We start from the raw sequence: 19,960 nt of genomic DNA on the forward strand, positions 1-19,960 counted from the left end.
TGTGGCAGCTCCCATCAGAATTTACATTCCGTCCTGCCCTCACCCTCAGCAGCATTTGCCTTCATGAAAGAGGGACAAATGTCAGTCCTATTCTGTGATGCCTCCTTGGCGTTTAGAACAGCGTCAGGCACATGCACATAGTAGGCACTCTATAGAGATGTCTGTTTAGGCAAGGAAGTCTTTGATCCAGCAATCTCACTGCTGTGAATGTGCCTTAGGGAAATATTCCTACATGTTCAGAGATGTGTGTACATGACAGCAAATTTCTAGGGGAAACTCTAGTGCCCATTGATAGTCAGTGACCATTTGTTTAAATGTTCATTTATTTCTTTCAACTGTGTTTTGTCATTTTCAGTGTACAAATCTTACACCTTCTTGGTTAAATTAACTCCTAAGTATATTGCTCTTGTTATTCAATTATAACTGGAATTTTCTTACTTATTGGGAGTATTCACCACTTGTATAGAAACACAGATGAGTTTTGCGTGTTGAATCTGGTGATGATTTCACAGAGTGTACACAGCTTTTTACATGTTACACATACCAGAATATAGTAGTTTTAAAAACAGAAATTAAAGCGAAATAAAGGCATTCTCAAATTAAAAAAAAAAAATCAGGGAATTTGTTGGTAGAGCTGGCTGGCAAGGAAAACTAAAGGAAATTCTTCAGGCTGCAATAAGTGAATTCAGATGTTAATCAGAATCCATGTGAAAAAGCAAAGAGCACAGGTAAAGGTAATTATATGAACGAAAATACTTTATGGATACACATTTCACTCCTTCCTGTATTTAAAAAGCAACTGTCTAAAACAATACCACATAAATTATTGTGAAAGAGATAGTTGCTCAATCGTGTCTGACTCTTGGCGACCCCATTACCGTAGCCCCCCAGGCTCCTCTGTCCATGGGATTCTCCAGGCAAGAACACTGAAGTGGTTAGCCATTCCCTTCTCCAGGGGATCTTCCTGACTGAGGGATTGAACCTAGTCTCCTGCATTGCAGGCAGATTCTTTACTGTCTGAGCCACCAGAGAAGCCCAATTTTTGTTGGGCAAATAACATATGAATGTAATATATTTGCAGTAACAGCACAAAGGAGGTGGTTGGGAGCAAAGCTGTATTAGGGAAGGAAACAAGACAGGATGGTGTCAGATCCACACGAACATATGCAAAGTATCCGAAATCATGACAAAGAAGTTTAATATCACAGAACTTGTAAACATATACCTGATATCCTGCCTATATCAGCTTTTCATAGATATAACATTATAGTAATATAATAATGATAGGAGTGTATTAATGGGATGTACCCTTTATAGATCTAGTATTTGTGACAATGTGAGGAAAAGGGGGAAAATGGAATAGAGCGATATAGGAGTAATCCTTGTATATATCATTAGGATTAGATAAATTTTAAGCTGATTGTGATAGAGTAAGATGTTTATTAGTGGCATTAGTAATAAACATCTGACTTTTTAGAAAAGGAAAGATACACCCATCTGAATGGAGAGTTCCAAAGAATAGAAAGGAGAGATAAGAAAGCATTCCTCAGTGATCATTGTAAAGAAATAGACGAAAAAATAGAATGGCAAAGACTGGGGATCTCTTCAAGAAAATTAGAGATACCAAGGGAAAACTTCATGCACAGATGGACACAACTAAGGACAAAACCAGTATGGACCTAACAGAGGCAGAAGATATTAAGAAGAGGTGGCTAGAAGACACAGAACTATAAAAAAAAGATCTCAATGACCCAGATAACCACGATGGTGTGATCACTCACCTAGAGTCAGACTTCCTGGAGTGTGAAGTCAAGTGGGCCTTAGGAAGCATCGGTATGAACAAAGCTAGTGGAGGTGATGGAATTCCAGCTGAGCTTATTTTAAGTCCTAAAAGATGATGCTGTTAAACTGTTGCACTCAATATGTCAGCAGATTTGGAACACTCAGCAGTGGCCACAGGACTGGAAAAGGTCAGTTTTCATTCCAATCCCAAAGAACGCCCATGCCAAAGAATGTTCAGACTATGGCACAATTGAACTCATCTCACACGCTAGCAAACTAATGCTCAAAATTCTCCAAGCAAGGCTTCAACAGCACGTGAACTGAGAACTTCCAGATGTTCAGGCTGTATTTAGAAAAAGCAGAGGAACCAGAGATCAAATTGCCAACATCTGTTGGATGATAGAAAAGGAAGAGATTTCCAGAAAAATACCTACCTCGGCTTTGTTGACTACGCCAAAGCCTTTGACTGTGTGGATCACAACAAACTGTGGAAAATTCTTAAATAGGTGGGACTACCAGACTACCTTACCTGCCTCCTTAGAAATCTGCATGCAGGCCAAGAAACAACAGTTAGAACCGGACATGGAACAATGGACTGGTTCCAAATTGGGGAAGGAGTACGTCAAGGCTGTACACTGTCACCCTGCTTACTTAACTTATATACAGAGAACATCATGTAAAATGCCATGCTGGATTAAGCACAAGCTGGAATCAAGATTGCTGGGATAAATATCAGTAAGTTCAGATATACAGATGACAACATCCTTATGGCAGAAAGTGAAGAGGAGTTGAAGACCCTCTTGATGAAAGTGAAAGAGGAGAGTGAAAAAGCTGGCTTAAAACTCAACATTTATAAAGTAAGATCATGGCATCCCGTCCCATCACTTCATGGCAAACAAATGGGGAAACAACGGAAACAGTGACAGACTTTATTTTCTTGGGCTCCAAAATCACTGTGGATGGTGACTACAGCCATGAAATTAAAAGATTCTTTCTCCTTGGAAGAAAAGCTATGACCAACCTAGACAGTATATTAAAAAGCAGAGACATTGCCAACAAAGGTCCGCCTAGTCAAAGCTATGGTTTTTCCAGTAGTCAGGTATGGATGTGAGAGTTGGCCTATAAAGAAAGCTGAGCACTGAAGAATTGATGCTTCTGAACTGTGGTGTTGGAGAAGACTCTTGAGGGTCCCTTGGACTGCAAGGAGATCCAACCAGTCAATCCTAAAGGAAATCAGTCCTGAATGTTCATTGGAAGGGCTGATGCTGAAGCTGAAGCTCCAATAATTTGGCTACCTGATGTGAAGAACTGACTCATTGGAAAAGTCCCTGATGATGGGAAAGATTGAAGACAGGAGGATAAGGGGATGACAGAGGATGAGATGGTTGGATAGCATCACCAACTCGTTGGACATGAGTTTGAGCGAGCTCGGGACTTGGTGATGGACAGGGAGCCCTGGTGTGCTGCATGCCATGGGATCACAAAGAGTCGGCCAAGACTTAGTGACTGGACTGAACTGAAGTTGTTTATGGTAGCCTATAGCTCAGGAAATAACTTAAAATAGTAAAAAAAAAAATCAGTAAGAATTTAAAATGGTACATTAGAAAATACCCATTTAATGCAAAAGAAAGCAATAATATGAGGACCATAGAATAAAATGACATGAGAGAGAAAAATATATTGGCAGATGTAAGTCTGCATCAACATTAAATGTGAATAGATAAAACAATACAACCAAAAGGCAGACATTGAGAGACCAGTTTAAAAAAAAAACAACCAAAGATCCAACTGTATGTTGTCTACAGAGGGCACAGTTTAGATTCTAAGATACGTGAATTACTGTGTGTGTGTGTGTTCAGTCGCTCAGTCATGTTCAAGTCTCTGGGGCCCCATGCACTGTAACCTGCAAGGACCCCTCTTCATGGAATTTTCAAGGCAAGAATACTGGAGCGGGTTGCTATTTCCTACTCCAGGGGATCTTCCAGACCAAGGCATCGGACCTGAATTGGCAGGTGGGTCCCTTACAACTAGCGCCACCTGGGAAGCCTTATATGACCCAGCAAATCTACTAGACAACTTTACCGAAGAGAAATGAAAACATGTTCACACAGTGGCCTGTACTCAAATATTCCACACATGTATCCCGAATAGCCACACATAGAAACAACCCAACTATTCAACAGCTGGTATACAGATGAAAGAAAAACAAGAATATACCCATACAAAGGAATACTACATGGTAATAAAAAAAGAAACTACTAATGCACGTAACAGCAAGGATGTGTCTCAACTGTGCAAAAACTGTGAGAAACCAGACACAGAAGACTACATATTATATGATTTCATGTTAGTGGATTTCTGGAAAAGGCACAGCTATTGGAAAAGTATCTGTGGTTGCAAGGATATAGGAGTAGAGGAAGGAGTCTGATGGCAAATAGCCCAAGGGAGCATTTTTGAACAATGGGCTGTTTTCTACATTTTTATTGTGGTAGCTTTTACACCACTGTATACATCTGTCAAAACCCTACAAACTGCAATGTTTTAAAGGGCTGGCTTTTACTGAATACAAATTATACCAGAATACTTTTTTTTTTTTTTAAAGGAAAGGGAACGTTTAAGTATTTAAATACTGGTTATTGTATCCATCTAGACGATGAGCTCCAGAGAAGGCAATGGCACCCCACTCCAGTACTCTTGCCTGGAAAATCCCATGGATGGAGGAGCCTGGTAGGCTGCAGTCCATGGGGTCGCTGAGGGTCGGACACGACTGAGCGACTTCACTTTCACTTTTCACTTTCATGCATTGGAGAAGGAAATGGCAACCCACTCCAGTGTTCTTGCCTGGAGAATCCCTGCTGTCTCTGGGGTCGCACAGAGTCGGACACAACTGAAGTGACTTAGCAGCAGACGATGAGCTCAAAAACATAAAAATCTTATTTGGAATTCTTCCCAGACCTGGCCAACTTCTAGGATTCCCCATGACAGTTTTGCACTCTTTTGGACACACAAACTTGGTCTTAACCATGTATACGATTCCCTCTCCTTCACCTCAAGTCCAAATCCTTGCTGAGTTCTGTCCATTTACTTCATAAACATCTAATGTGTCTACTTTTACCCACATCCACCACATCTGCTCTAGTCCAAAGCCCCCCTCCATTTAATTGTCAACTCCCCTTCTAACTGTCTCTTATATCCATTAAGGGTGTCTGTCTCCCTCGTCCCTCCCTCCCCCTCCCTCTCTCATAGTTGCACAACTGTCTATGTCTTTCTAGATAAAGGCTACTCTCCTACACAAGGACTTGAAGGCACAGTCTAGCCCCTGTCCACCTTGCTAGCAACAACGAAAGTAGAGCTTCCTTTTCTTGTCTCTCTTATCAGGCTTCCTTTACACCATCCAATTTCCTAAGCTTCTCCACTTAGATTGTCCCCAATTTCTGAAGCCTCCTGGTTAGTAAAGTCCTTCAAGCTAGGCTTCAACAGTACGTGAAACAAGAACTTCCAGATATACAACTTAGGTTTCGAGGAGGCAGAGGAACCAAAGATCAAATTGCCAGGATACTTTAGGTCATGGAGAAAGCAAGGGGAATTCGAGAAAAACATCTACTTCTGCATCATTGACTACGCTAAGACCTCTGACTGCGTGGATCACAACAAACTGTAGAAAATTCTTAAACAGAGCAGAGTGCCAGACTATCTGACCTGTCTCCTGAGAAATCTGCATGCAGGTCAAGAAGCAAGTTAGAACCAAAGATGGAAGAGGTGACAGCTTTAAAATTGGGAAAGGAGTATGACATGGCTGTGTGTCGTCAGGTAACAATGGCCTCATAATATGAGACAAAGGAATTAACTTCCTTGGGACTTGGCAGGTGGCACTAGGCGTGAAGAACCTGCCTGCCAATGCATGAGAGAGTCAGGTTCAATCCCTGGATCAGAAAGATCCCCTGGAGGAGGCCCTGGCAACCCACTCCAGTATTCTTACCTGGAGAATCCCAGGGACAGAAGAGCCTTGTGGGCCACGGTCCATAGGATCGTAAAGAGTCAGAGACGAGGAAGTGACTTAGCATGCTCATGTGTGAACTTACTTAATAGATATAAAAGTATTCATCTTCATTACTTTTTGAGTGAACTTTGCTTGTCAGTATTTTTCAAGAAATCCTCTCATTTTATGTAAATATCAATTTTTTGGAGAACATTTTTCTGCTCTCCTTTTTAAAACATCTTTATTGAAATAGAATTGATATACAGCAAATTGTATATGTTTAATGTGTACAATTTGATGAGTTTGGACATATGCAAACAATGATACTATCATCACCACAATCAAAGTAAGGACATATCCAACACCTCCTAAACTTTCCTTGTGTCTCTTTAGTTTTGTATTATGTTAGACTGTGTGTGTGTGTAGTGAGAACACAATATTAGATTAACTCTCAACAAATGTTGGGGCTACCCAGGTGGCTCGGTGGTAAAGTATTCACCTGCCAGTGCAGGAGATGCAGGAAATGGGGGTTTGATCCCTGGATTGGCAAGATCCCCTGGAGGAGGAAATGGCAACCCATTCCAGTATTCTTGCAGGAGAATCCCATCGACAGAGGACCCTGGCGGACATGACTCAAGAGAATTGGCACACACTTGGCATGTATGCATAAGTACTTATAAGGTGCTATTTCACTTCATCCTCACTAGGACCCTGGAAGAAAACCCTTTCACCCCTGCAGAATTCTGAGACCCTCTCCCTTTCCTTCCAGCCCCCTAGGAACTGCCCTGGACTCCTGGTCTGGGTCTGAATTTTATCTGGATCCTGAACAGATTTTTCAGTTTGGCCCTCACAGGGACTTTATGACAGACCCTGTGTGTGGGCAGGAGACAGGTGTCCGGCAGAATCCTGGGGGTAAAAAGCAGGGTCTTGAGGGGATCTTCTGAGGGAGCGTGGGTGCTGGGTGAGAGGACACAAATGGGGTGAGGCCCTGTGAGTAGGGCTGGGGGAGGGGCTAACGAGGCCCCTGAGTGGGGAGGGGAGGCCTGGTGGAAGGGGAGGAGAGGGGTGGGAATTTGGGGAGAGAGAGGAATTGAGGCAGCTGCCCCCAGGAGATGGACTCTGGAAAATGACAGAGGTGATTAGAGGGATGTAAGGGAGTTGTCATAGGCACAGTGAGGGGAAACCCTCTCCTCTCTCCAGAATTCAGTAGCTCAGAGTGGGTGCTGCGATAGAGAGGACCAGGTCCCTGGGGCTTCTTCTGTGGATCTGGCATTCACTCCGAACCTTCCATAGGGCAGGATACAAAGTTACCATGACCAGAGTTGACCAGGGTGGGGTTAGGGTCATTCTCAGGACCCAGACATGGGAAATCAATTTCAGAACCCCTTAGCTCTAAGACACACCATGCCCCTGGAATGAACCTGCCTTCCTCAGGGTGACATGCTGCTGACTGCGGGCTGCAGGAATTGCAAGACTGGAGGCCTCTCTCCCTTGGGGTTGACTGAACAGAGACTCAGTGCAAATGCCCACGCAGTAGCCCAGAGGCAAAGATGTGGGGCTCTGTGTCCCAGGGTGCAGACTGAGGCTCTGGGGGAGGGGTGTGAAGCCTCTGAGGTAAATGGGAGCTGTTAGCTAGAGTAGTGAAATGATTGGTTTTAAATTTATGAATTTATATATCCTAACTTATGAATTCAATAAGAATTCATAAATTTCCACCCACAAGAATAAAAAAAAAGATAACTAAAGACAAAACTTCCCAATATCAGGAAAGAAATAGGTTACAGATTCCACAGAAATTAAAAAGATTCTATGAATAATTCTATATAACTACATCTGGCAATTTAGGTGAAGTGGAACAAACTATCAAAGGTCAGTGAAAAAGAAACACATAATCTATATTAAAAGCCAGCTTGTGGTTGAAAAATTTACAGAAAAGAAATCTCCAGCCCCAGATGGTATCCCAGGCACAAAAGAGAAGGTGAGGGAAAGAAAGGGTAGGGACAGGGAAAAGGTGAATATATATATATCCTAAACCAATCATTTCATCAATCAAGGTGAATTGGGCCAAATCCAAGCAATATGATGAAACCACTCATTTTTTTTCTCATTGTCCTCCAGCTTCCCCTTCCTGCCTCTCTCCTTTGCCCCAGTTCCTTTCTCTTTCTAAAGTCCTGCCCTCCATCAAGGGGAGCAATATTATGAGGCATGATTCCCATGCCTCATAATCCCATGATTATAACTGATGTCCGCTGCTTGGCTGACATTCAGTGTGGATGCTACCATCCCTGCAGCTGGTACACTGAAGCTCTCTGTCTCTCATGATGGACCAGAAGGTTTCACTCTAATTTCAAGTATAGGTAGGAGAGAAGGTGCAGGGCACATGTTGGAGCCTTGAGTCCTTCATCTAAGAAATGCAGAAGACCACAAACTGGGGGAGAAACAGAAATAGCAGCACCAGGCCCCTTTCAATGAGAGCTACGTGCCAAATCCAGCACATCACAGGATTCCCTGACATTCAGGAACACGCCAAGTAGATTTCCATGCCAGGACTGTTGCATTTATTGCTCCTTCTGCCTGGAATGCTCTTCCCTTAGGTAACCCCACAGCCTGCTCCCTTACTTCCTCCAGATCTCTGCTTACTTGCCATCTTTCAGGGAGTCTTTCCCTCATTATCTTGAATAAAATAATAACATCATACCTACAGACACCTTTTCCCCTGATCTAGCAATATCTTTCTTCATGGTGCCTGCCACCCTTGCTTCTTTACTGACCACCGAGTCTATGAAAGGAGAGACTTGGTTGGCTTTGTCCTGTCCCAAACTCCTCCAGTAGTGCTCAGGTCTATGGCAGGCGCTCAGAAAACATTTTCTGGAGGACAGTCTGGATCCAGGCCCTTTACACACATCGCTAACATGCACAGGTGCCCTGCAAGAGGCACATTGGCCCCATTGTATTAATTATGATACAAACTGAGATTTCAGGAGACAATTGGTACACTCAACAACACACAGTCAGCATGTCAGTTTCCAGGCTTCGGAATCATATCTGCCAGCTTCCAAATCCTCAGTTCCCGGACAGAGACCTCACAGCCAAAAACATAAGAGGTTTTATTTCTAACACAAAGACTCCAAACAGCTCACAGATACCCAGAGACACCAAAAAGAGCTCACTGAATCTCTGCACAGAGGGTACACAACTCGAGTCTCAGATGTTCAAACACAACAGAGACCATAACCATACACACTGTGACAGAGACCCTGCAAACAGCCCAAAGTCTTCCAGACAGAAACAAATGAGAACTGCACAGATACTTCACATCATGGAGAATCACTCCCAAACCACTGGGACACTTACCGACCTAATACAAAACCCCTAAACGGAAAGACAGAAGTTTTAATAACTCAAGAACATCATATAACCTTAAGATAAAGTTTCCAGACAAATGAAAAACTTGCAACCTGTGCATAGATCCACAAGCAGCTGATAGTTTACACCTTTACACTGACCCATCCTTAAAGCAGCACAGAGACATCACAACTTCGGACCCAGAATCAAAAGCTCAGTGATCTCACATTCTAGGGTGCAGATGCCTACACAGAGATCTCTCACCCAGGGACTGAAAGGCCAGCAAGCTCCAAAGATGCACATCCCAGTATACAGGCACACGTCCTAGAGGCTTTGTACTGTGGCTCACAAAATCCGCTCAGATCAAATATCCCATCACTCACAACATCGCCCAAAGCCTCAAGGAGATCAAATGTACCCAACAGCAAAACCTGTGTTGTCACACGTAGCAATACACAATCCCAAGCTGCCAGATACAGGTTACTCTCCAGGGAGAGACACCAAACTCAGAGACCTCTCCCTGGACATGAATTGCATGCATTTGTGCGAATGACCGTGCGCTGCCACACGATCCAGACTGAACGAGAGCTGAAGAAGACTGAAACTCCGTCACCATGCACAGCCAGGGACTGCGCCAAACGTCGCCACTAACCAGGACTCGACCCCTTCGTGAAAAGCAATAAAACTCGGAGGAAAATTCTAAGTCCTGAAAATCTGCGCACGCCAACGCAGGCGCACGCGTATACAGGCGCTCTCGCCCTCAGTTCCTGTTCTGCGACCACAGTGCGGGCAATCACGCGGTGGCCAATCACTGCCCAGAACGCTTCCCTGACGCCATACCCAAACCGACAGCCAGTCTCTCGCTCCGTAGTCGTCCCAGCTAGGAAGGGGTGGAGTTGGAAAAGAGACGCAGAAAGTTTCCGCTTAATACCGGTGTCCATTTGGATTCGAAAGCAGTGGGAAGACGAAGAGGAGCGAATGGGGATGGGCCCAGTGGCGCCATGAGTGCCGCTGCTGGGAACTGTGGTCCATCCCCGACGCGGTGTAAGGGGACCCTCTCTGTTGTCACACGCCCTCTCCCAATGGTACCTTTCAGAGTGGGTGATCTTACCGCTACCCCTCAGTGGTACATCCCAGGACAGAACTGTTTCATCTCGCGCGCCCCTTGCTGGTGGGATTGGGAAACAGCAGATATAGATGCCTGTGGACCATTCCAGGAGGATCCCCAAAGGGCGGAAGCGCAAAGTTAGGGTGAAAACCCCACAGATTGCTGCAGTTTGGGTCTCATAAAAACGTCTTCATAAACTGAAGATTGCGTCTCTATGGGGATCACTGTAGTAACAGAGAGCATTGAAAGCATTTTATCTATGCTGGCATTGTGCTTGTTTGTGCTTTCTTGTTTAATAAAGAATAGGTCTCATGAATGCCAGCCACCCTACCGACTGGGATCTGACGGCCTGGGGTGGGGAAGGCCTCTCTCGTTGACTGAGAGTAATATGAGAAAGAGACAACAGGACCTTCCATTCTGTTAGGAAAGGGGTCAACTCCGAGGGGACTCAAGGACACCACCACGTAGGTGAGATAAAGACCATGGCTTTGTCACCACCTTGTCATCCCTGAATATGTTCCCTAGCAGGATCCTCAGCCTGTCTAGCTATGCTTCTCTCAGCAAGTTTAAAATCCCATGGACGGAGGAGCCTGGTGGGCTGCAGTCCATAGGGTCGCTGGGAGTCAGACACGACCGAGCAACTTCACTTTCACGCATTGGAGAAGGAAATGGCAACCCACTCCAGTGTTCTTGCCTGGAGAATCCCAGGGACTGTGGAGCCTGGTGGGCTGCCTAAAGTGCCACTTATCTGGCTTGACAGTCAGCCAGCTGATTACCTTCAGTTGCTTTAGTCCCATCCCTGCCATGCCCTTTGCAATGCATAACAGCTACTTCTTTAGGACAATATATGGCAGTTAAAAGTCTCTGGATCTCTCTGAAATGCTTAACAGGTTCTTCTGTTGCCCTTTAAACTGTCTTTCTTTCCATATTGCAGCATGAGCGTATAAAGTCAAATAAACATACTTAGAATCAGTGTAGATATTTGCTCGCTGCCCTTTGCTTAACTCCAGAGCTCGGGTCAGAGACACAGGTTCTGCTAACTGAGCACTGGTTCCCTGAGGGAGAGATTTTGCCTCTAAAACCTGTTCAGCAGTCACCATGGCGTAACCTGCTTTACGACCAGCATCAGGGTCTTTTCCTGTGAGTCGGCTCTTGCCATCAGGTGGCCAAAGTGTTGGAGCTTCGGCTTCAGCATCAGTCCTTCCGGTGAATATTCACAGTTGGTTTCCTTTAGGATTGGCTGTTTTGATATCCTTGCTGTCCGAGGGATTCTCAAATGTCTTCTCTAGCACCACAAACCGAAAGCGTCAATTCTTTGTCACTCAGCCTTCTTAATGATCGAACTCACACATCTGTACACGACTACTGAAAAAGCCATAGTTTGTCAGCACAGGGATGTCTCTGCTTTATACTATGCTGTCTAGGTTTGACATAGGCTTCCCTGGTGGCTCAGCGGTAAAGAATTCTCCTGCATGGGTGTACCTATGACTGATTCTTGTTGATGTTTGACAGAAAACAACAAAATTCTGTAAAGCAATTATCCTTCAATTAAAAAATAAATAAAGTGGCAAAAGAAAGAGAATCACCCTGCAATGCACGGGATGCAGGAGACATGGGTTTCACCCCTGGGTTGGGAAGATCCCCTGCCATGCCCCATGGGCAGAGGGCATGGCAACCCACTAAAGTATTCTCCCCTGGAGAATCCCATGGAAAGAGGCACCTGGCAGGCTACGGTCCATGGGTTCATAGTCAGACCCAACCGAAGCAAGAGCATGCATGCATACTAGCTTTGTCATAGCTGTTCTTCCAAGGATCAAGTGTTCTAATTTCATGGCAGCAATCACCATCCACAGTGATTTTGGAGCCCCCCAAATTAAATCTGTCACTGCATCCACTTCCCCCCTTCTATTTTCCGTGAAATGATAAGACTGGATGGCATAATCTTATATTTTTGAATGTTGAGTTTTAAGTCAGCCTTTCCACTCTCCTCTTTCACCCGCATCAAGAGGTTCTTTAGTTCCTCTTCAGTTTCTGCCATTAGAGTGGTATGATCTGCACATCTGAGCTTGTTGATATTTCTGCCAGCAATCTTGATTCCAGCTTGTGAGTCATCCAGCCCAGCATTTCCCATGATGTGCTCTGCGTGTAAGTTGAATAAGCAGAGTGACAATATACAACCTTGTCCTACTCCTTTCCCAATGTTGAACCAGTGTATTGTTCCATGTCTTATTCTAACTGTAGCGTCTTAGCCCTCATACAGGTTTCTCAGGAAACAGGTCAGCTAGTCTGGTACTCCCATCTCTAAGAATTTTACAGTTTGTTGTGATCCATGAAGTCAGAGGCCTTGAGGTAGTCTAGTCAATGAAGCAGAGGTAGGTGTGTCTCTGGAATTCCCTTGCTTTCTCCATGATCTAAGGAATGTTGCAATTTGATCTCTTGTTTCTCTGCCTCTTCAAAATCAACTTGTATATCTGGAAGTTCTCATCCCATATACTGTTGAAGCCTAGCTTGAAGGAGTTTACTAACCAGGAGGCTTCAGAAATATGGGACAATCTAAGCTTAAGAAATTGAAGGGTGTGAATGAAGCTCGATAAGGGAGAAAAGAGGAGGATTCTCTGCTTCCCATGTTGTTAGCAAGCTGGGCAAGGGCTAGACCATACCTTCAAGTTCTTGTGTAGGACAGTAGCCTTTATCTAGAAAGTCATAAACAGTTTTGCAATTGTAAGAGACACCCTGAGTGGATGTGAGAGACCATTAGAAGGGGGTTGACAGTTAAACAGAGGGAGGCTTCGGACTACAACAGATGTGGGGGACTTGGCAAAAAGTAGACGCATTAGACATTTTCGAAGTAAAAGGGACAGAACTCAGCAAGAATATGGACTTGAGCTGAAGGAGAGGGAATTGTAAACATGGTTAAGACCAAGTTTCTGTGTCCTGTCATAAGAGTGCAGAGGTGGCATGGGGAATCCTGGAAGTTGGCCAGGTCTGGGAAGAATTGCAAATAAGATTTTTATGTTTATGAGCTCCTGATCTAGATGGATATGATAACCAACATTTAAATATGTAAAAGTTCCTTTTCCTTTAACAAAAGTGAGGAGTATTGAGATATAATTTATATACAATAGAAGTCAACACTTTAAAGCATTACCGTTTGTTGAGTTTTGACATATGCATACTATCATGTAAATGCTACCACAATAAAAATGCAGAAAACGTCCCATTGGTTTGAAAATGCTCCCTTGGGCTATTTGCATTCAGACTCCTTCCTCCACTCCTATACACTGGCAACCACAGATACATTTCTGTGCCTATAGTTGTGCCTTTTCCAGAAATCCACTGAAATGAAATCATATAATACACAGCTTTCTGTGTCTGACATCTCTCATTGGCACAGCTGAGATGCATCCTTGCTGTTACATGCATTAGTAGTTCCTTTGTAAATGACTGTGTAGTGTTCTTTTGTACGAGTATACTCTTTTGTTCTTCTTTCATCTATATACCAGTTTTTGAATAGTTGGGCTGTTTCTAGTTTCTGTTTCTAGTATTAGAAGTACATGAGTAGAATATTTGAGTAAAAGTCCTTGTGTGAACATGTTTTCCTTTCTCTTGGGTAAAATTAAAACTCCTAGTAAGTACGAAAATTCCCGCTGTAATAGAATAAGAAGAATGTGCTAGTGGAGAAGAGTGAAGAAATGGCTACAGAAGGAACGAAAAGGCTAAGCCAAAGTGGAAACAACACCCAGTTGTGGATGTGTCTGCTGGTGAAAGTAAAGTCTGATGCTAAAAGAACAATATTGTACAGGAACCAGAGATATATTCAGAGAAATGAGTTACCAGTTCAGAGACTTAAATGTGCAGTGCTCCAAGCAAAAACAATGGAAACAGAGGTATGTATTTATGTATTTATTCCATGGAAGTGAGTAAAGCCATTGCAAGCATGATGAAAATCCCAGAAGCAGAGAAGGAAATGGTTCATCAAAGCATGTATAAAAATAGGTGTTAAAAATCTTAATATCTATTTCTGTCATGAGTGTCTTCCCGAGACACATTCTCCACTAAGGGTAACCTGGGACTACCTATCACCACAGTTTGTGGATGCATAAGAAAGACTGCCCTGGAAGGAAAAAAATATAGTCTTTAACCCCTTTTCTCATCCTCCAGAGACCCTGTGGTTCCAAGACTCTACCTTAGTGGCGGGAAATCCTCAGCCTGCACTGCACACGCCAAACTCAGGGAGCATGCTCAGTGTGTGCGCACACCCCTTGCTGTGCACGCGCCTTGGTGCGCATCCGCCTTCCTGAGCGCATTCTGTGAGGAGCGTTGGGCCTGAGACAGGTGTGTTTATTCAGTCCCGGTTCTTTCTCACTACTTGAGACTCGCCAGGTAGGTTTACAGATCTGTCCTGTCTGGAGTTTAAGTGTGCATGCGTGTGAGGGGGAGCCAGTGAGTTTTGGGCGGGTCGGGCAGTGCCATGTGGGGCCTTTGAGGAGGAAGGCCCTTGAGGTCGTCATCTTTCTCCTCACAGGTGTTGCGATGCCATACTTCTTGTCTTGGTGGCGGGAAAGGAAGGGCGGTGGGCAGAGGAGAGCAGGGGGTCAGATGACAGTGGGGGGAGACTTGGGGGTGCTGTTTGAGATATCTGGCTCATGGGGGCCCTGGAACTGACGACAGAGCACAGAATCTGGGGCCCGCAGTGGGACCTGGGCAGCGGGCGGGGTGGGCAATTAAGGAAAGGCCTAGAAACCGGACCACGGTGGGGTTGTGACCGTATCGCGAGGTTTGCGTTAAGGTGCCAAGAGAGAAGTGGACCGGTTTCTCTGTATGCAGACTCACCTCAGCCACAGACGCTGAGAAAATCGCCATAGACAGGCTGTAAAGACTGAGCCTTTCTTCCCGTTCCAACCGATTTCCAAGGGAGTTGGGGAAAATAGGTCCGGTGAATAAGAGTGTGACAAAAGCAATAGTCCTGAATTTTTAAATTCCTAGCAGCATTTCACTAAATATCTACATGATGGAGAATTCTGTTGTGAAATCAAACTTCCTCACAAAAATTCTGTCTTCCTGTGTACCTTAAGGTGATTTCTCTGCCGTCTTAGCCAAGACACAAGTGGCTTTGCAAGAAACCGTCTTTGGTGTAATTGGAACGCATGTACACTCATACTTAACCCGAGTTTTGTTTTGAAATTATTTTCACATTTTTAAAAATAGTAAGTCAACATATGGTCATAAAAGTGACAAATATAGCTGTACTCTTAAATACATTTTCTAAATCACAATATTCTACTTTTGGGAAGAAATATGAGTGAGCAAGTAGCATCAACATTGAGACCTATAGATCAAGATTCCTCCGAGGTGGATGAACCTGTGGTTGTGAGTACTTTACCATTTGTTGTATTCTATTAGCACAAATTTACTTTTGAGAAATGATGTTAAGTAATACAGATGCAGTGATAACGTTAGGTCTTCCATGCTGATAAAGGGTGACAGTTTGTCTTAGGAAGGAACATTGATCCAGATGTCTTACAGTCTGGTGTTGCCTAGATGAGTATACTGTTAAATGCCCTTGAAATGTGCCCAGTGACTCCCTCCTCCTGCTTATTACCAACAGATTGCATGCTTCCATCCCAACATAGATTTAAATAGCTCCAGGAGTCTTTCTGGGTAACTCTTATGGGAGCAAACTCTTCTCTGTGGGAAAAAGTAACTTAATTAAAAGTAAGTACATAGAATTGGGCTGGGAAAAGTTAGGTTTACTTATGATTAGATATATCTGTGTATTATGTATATTTATGCTGTTAGATGTATTAACAACAAAAGGTTTTTATTTGCATGCACACTCTACTAGGACCAGCAACCCAGTGTTGAGCAACCTCAACAAGAGGAACCGCCAACTGAGATTCAGGATATCACAGCTGGAAAGGAGGAAGTAAATGGAGAGGATCCAATGAATCATTATGAAGAGAAGGAGAAGGATGCGTCTGGAGGTAAAGTGTATGTGTGCATCATGACTTAAGACATAACCAGCAAGGGGAGGAAAGGAAACATTAGAAAAGGACTTCAGACAGTTCCTGAAAAACTGAGGAGAGTATGGTTTGCAGGTTAGTGTGGTTGCTCGAATTTTCCCTTGTTTTCAAGACAAAGAGAAGGGGGCAACTAAGGTGTCTTAGGACAACCCTGGGAAAGGAAAATGGTAATAGCGTTCGGAAAATTCTGCTTTCCTTTTTCTCCAGCAAAACATTCCTGGAATAATGCTCCTGAGGTTCTTATTCATCACATTTTTACCATACTAGCCTAAGGCTTTTAATTCATAATACTGAGGGAATCAATATTATCATTCCGTTGTTTATACTGTATGCTTTACAGCTGAATTGATACATTTTTTTCTTTTTAAAGATTCTGACCTGGAAACTGATCTCCAGGAATTGGCTGAGGCAAAGACTGGGGGCAAAGGTGGAGATGGTCCTGATGTCCAGGAGGAGCTTGCATCAAATACAGAACCTGTTGAAATGCCAGAAGCAGGTATGTCATCCATTCAGAAAGTAATTTATGTGGTTTCTGTTTTTCAGAATATTATATAGAGGGAACATTACTATTATTTTAATAACAGAGTTCACATATTTTTTGAAAGATAGTTCAGACCCCCAGATGCCTGAGTGCTTGACTTACAGACTTTCAAATAAAGAAACAGACAGGATCAAAGCCATATCGAATTGAAAATAGAAACCATTTTCTTCTCTTGAGTAGAAGTACTTTAAGCAACAGCTAATAATTTTCAGGTTCTTTTATAATTTGTGCTTGTAACAAATATGTAATGCATTTGTAATAAATATCAGTTTATATGAAATATGCTCAGGCATTCAACTGGTTCTAGTACCAGCTTTAACATAATGTGTGTGATTCTGCAAAATCCCTTAACTTCTAAACTCAACTTTACTCATATAAGTTGTGAATTCAGAACAGGTATACTAAAATGCTAATTTTCCAATGCTAATTTTTGCATTCTCTGGTTCTCTTTGATGGAATGCATACAAGAATTCTCTGTTTTTCGTGATTTATTTATCATAAAATAGCATCTTGAGTCAAATTATAACAGGGGAATTGAGATTTCATTTTCTGATGGGGAACACATGTACACCTGTGGCTGATTCATGTCGATGTATGGCAAAAACCACCACAGTATTGTAAAGTAATTAGCCTCCAATTTAAATAAATATATAAACTTTTTTAAAAAAGAAAATGAGCCAATATTCTGCTTGAGTTTGTGAAATTCTCTCAAATTCTGAATTCTCTAGCTCTTAAAAAGTTGCATTTTAAATCCTTTCCCCAATGAAGCATGAAATGACTGAACAATGAAATGGCAAAAGATAGTCTAGTTTCCTGTGTCTGTGGCTGATGAAGTTGAGAGAGTGCATGTAGTCAGTGATGTTCAAGGCAGGTGTGAGTAAGATACACATGCTATGCACACTACCTGCCCCCACGTTTGGTCTGAGTTTTGGGGGGATTTTTGCTTATTTTAATTGGAGGATAATTACTTTGCAATGCTATGATGGTTTTTGATGGTGGTATTTGCCATACATCCCACTCGTAAAGAACTGTCAGTCTTAAAGAACTAATAAAAATCTGAGCCTCATGCTATAATCATCTCTAACCATATCAAATATGTTATTTTTGCTCTTTGATACATCCGTTTAAAAAGTTTTGAAGTTCAAAGTCTGTAACTCTAGTTCTTCCTGCATAATCAACTTAGTGTCCTTCACATACGTGTTTTCCAAATTGCTGACAATGAATTGCATGGTTCTGATTTTAAAGGAAGAACTTCATGGTTAGGGAAGAATTTACTGTGTATTAGCCTTCTAAATATTTTCACTTTACATTTTTGTTCCATTCCATTAGAACATTTAGATGAAAATACCACTTCCAGTCTACTTTCAAGTAACTACAGAACATGATTAAAATGTTCTCATAGAAAACTCTTAGCCATAAATATGTGTGGTACTTAAAAAGAACAATAAATAAATTACAAAGCACATACATATAAAATCCTACATACAATATAAAAGGTAAGAAAAAGAGCAACAGAATAAACCTACAGGAAAAAGAAAAAGATACTTAATAAAAGACAGGTATGAATTGTTAGGAAGAGGAAAATAAATTCAACTAATAAATACAGACAATGTGCTAGTTTACGTAATTTTTAACACACATATATACATTTTTTTAATATTCTTTTCTATTGTGGTTTATCACAGAACACTGGACGTAGTGCCCTGTGCGGCATAGTAGGACCTTGTTGTTTATCCATTCTGAGTGTAATAGTTTGTATCTGCCAACCCCAAATTCCCAGTCCATTCCTCTCAGTTTACATAATTGTGAAGAAAATGGACAAAGCCCAAGTACACATAATAGGAAATATGAACAAGACACTAACAGTTAGTATATTACAGAATTAAAACAGTATAATCTGGAACTCAGATATTTTCAGAATATTGATGAAATGGCTAATAGGATAGAAAAACAAACACTGTTTAACATACCCCACGGTAACTAAATAAGTAAACATCACAGATACCGTGGATGAACTTTTGAAATTGGTCAGAGTTGTCTCTCAAAAGCCATTATCATTTAGAAGCAAAGAAAATATCTGCTTTTCCAGATTTTCTTTCTGTCTTCCTACTTGCTTTTCTGTCTCACTCATACACCCTCTTGCTCTCCCTTTTCTTCTTTTCTCTCCTTTTTTTCTTTATTTTTTTGGTGTGGCTGTGAGAAACAGTCCTATTTCTTCTTCACATTTTGATGTCACCATGTCGCCAGTGATAGTAATGACTTAAAATTAGTGTCACCATATAATGTATTATACCAACTGGAATGCTTTCCAGGGTGAAAAGAAACGTTTAGAATTACATGAGGTCCACAAGTAAAAAGGGGGACAAATGCTGAACCACCTTAAAACAACCGTATCAGGGATAAAGTAAAACAAATGAAAACTTCTATACTTTTCCATAGTAGAGAAGAAACAAATGTAATACTGGCCTTTTTATTTACTTCACTTAAGCAGTAACAGAGAGAACAACTGTTTAGCTATCCTATATTCAGAATATTATTTCAAATCGATACATTTAAATGATACTTTTTTGGGATTTTTTGTTTCATTTTTTTGTGCATTTTCTTTTTCTTAGGGTGCTTTTTGTTGTTAGATATTTTACTGAATGTGTACACAGTTTTGCCTTCTACTGAAAACTACCTTCTGATAGGTTCCATTGATTTCATTTGTTCTGAACTCAGTGTCCTTGTTTTCTTGTATAACTAGGAAGAGTAGTGTGTTTTTAAAAATACTGGTAATGTGCCTGAAAAGTCTATAAAGTCTCTATAGAGGATTAACTGAAGGTAAGCCAAAGGGTCGCCCTTAGTGTTCCTGTTTTAGTCCATTTTATAAAACTACAACTGCAGTGAACTTTGTATACCTCTCCTGTCACTGAAATAAAGTTCTGCTAAGTAACTTTTTTAATGTTTATATTATAGGTGAAGGGCAACCATTTGCTTGAAAGAAGATAAACTGAAGCCATCTCTGCTGTTCTTATGCTGTATATTTGACTGTTAATGTTCTGTCAATAAAGCTTCATTTTCTACTTGCACATGTTTTGTTAAATTTATCCCTGGGTATTTAATGTTATTGAAAATTCATGGTTTGCGATTTTTATCGTCTAGTTGAGGATGTATGTAGAGATAGAATGTTTATATATAGACTT

At 42.0% G+C, this 19,960-nt stretch overlaps 1 protein-coding gene across 2 annotated transcripts; it reads left to right on the forward strand.

Annotated features, from left to right (window-relative positions):
- The first annotated feature begins 13,068 nt into the window (after positions 1-13,068).
- On the forward strand, positions 13,069-19,846 carry LOC147340343 (X antigen family member 5-like). Of its 2 annotated transcripts, XM_086388726.1 has the most exons (6): positions 13,069-14,101; positions 14,376-14,597; positions 15,509-15,584; positions 16,060-16,198; positions 16,608-16,733; positions 19,734-19,846. In XM_086388726.1, exons 3-6 carry the CDS (start codon positions 15,513-15,515, stop codon positions 19,754-19,756), a joined length of 360 nt encoding a protein of 119 aa, XP_086244852.1. In that variant the 5' UTR covers positions 13,069-14,101; positions 14,376-14,597; positions 15,509-15,512; the 3' UTR covers positions 19,757-19,846. The 2 variants fall into 2 exon arrangements, with proteins under 2 accessions (XP_086244852.1, XP_086244853.1); XM_086388727.1 differs by lacking the exon at positions 13,069-14,101 and having other exon boundaries at positions 14,460-14,597; positions 15,290-15,584.
- The last annotated feature ends 114 nt before the right edge of the window (positions 19,847-19,960 follow it).

Source organism: Bos grunniens, chromosome X (assembly GCF_055505025.1).
Source record: "Bos grunniens cultivar Pamir isolate PY7600 chromosome X, Bosgru_T2T1.0, whole genome shotgun sequence".
Classification (NCBI taxonomy): Eukaryota; Metazoa; Chordata; class Mammalia; order Artiodactyla; family Bovidae; genus Bos; species Bos grunniens.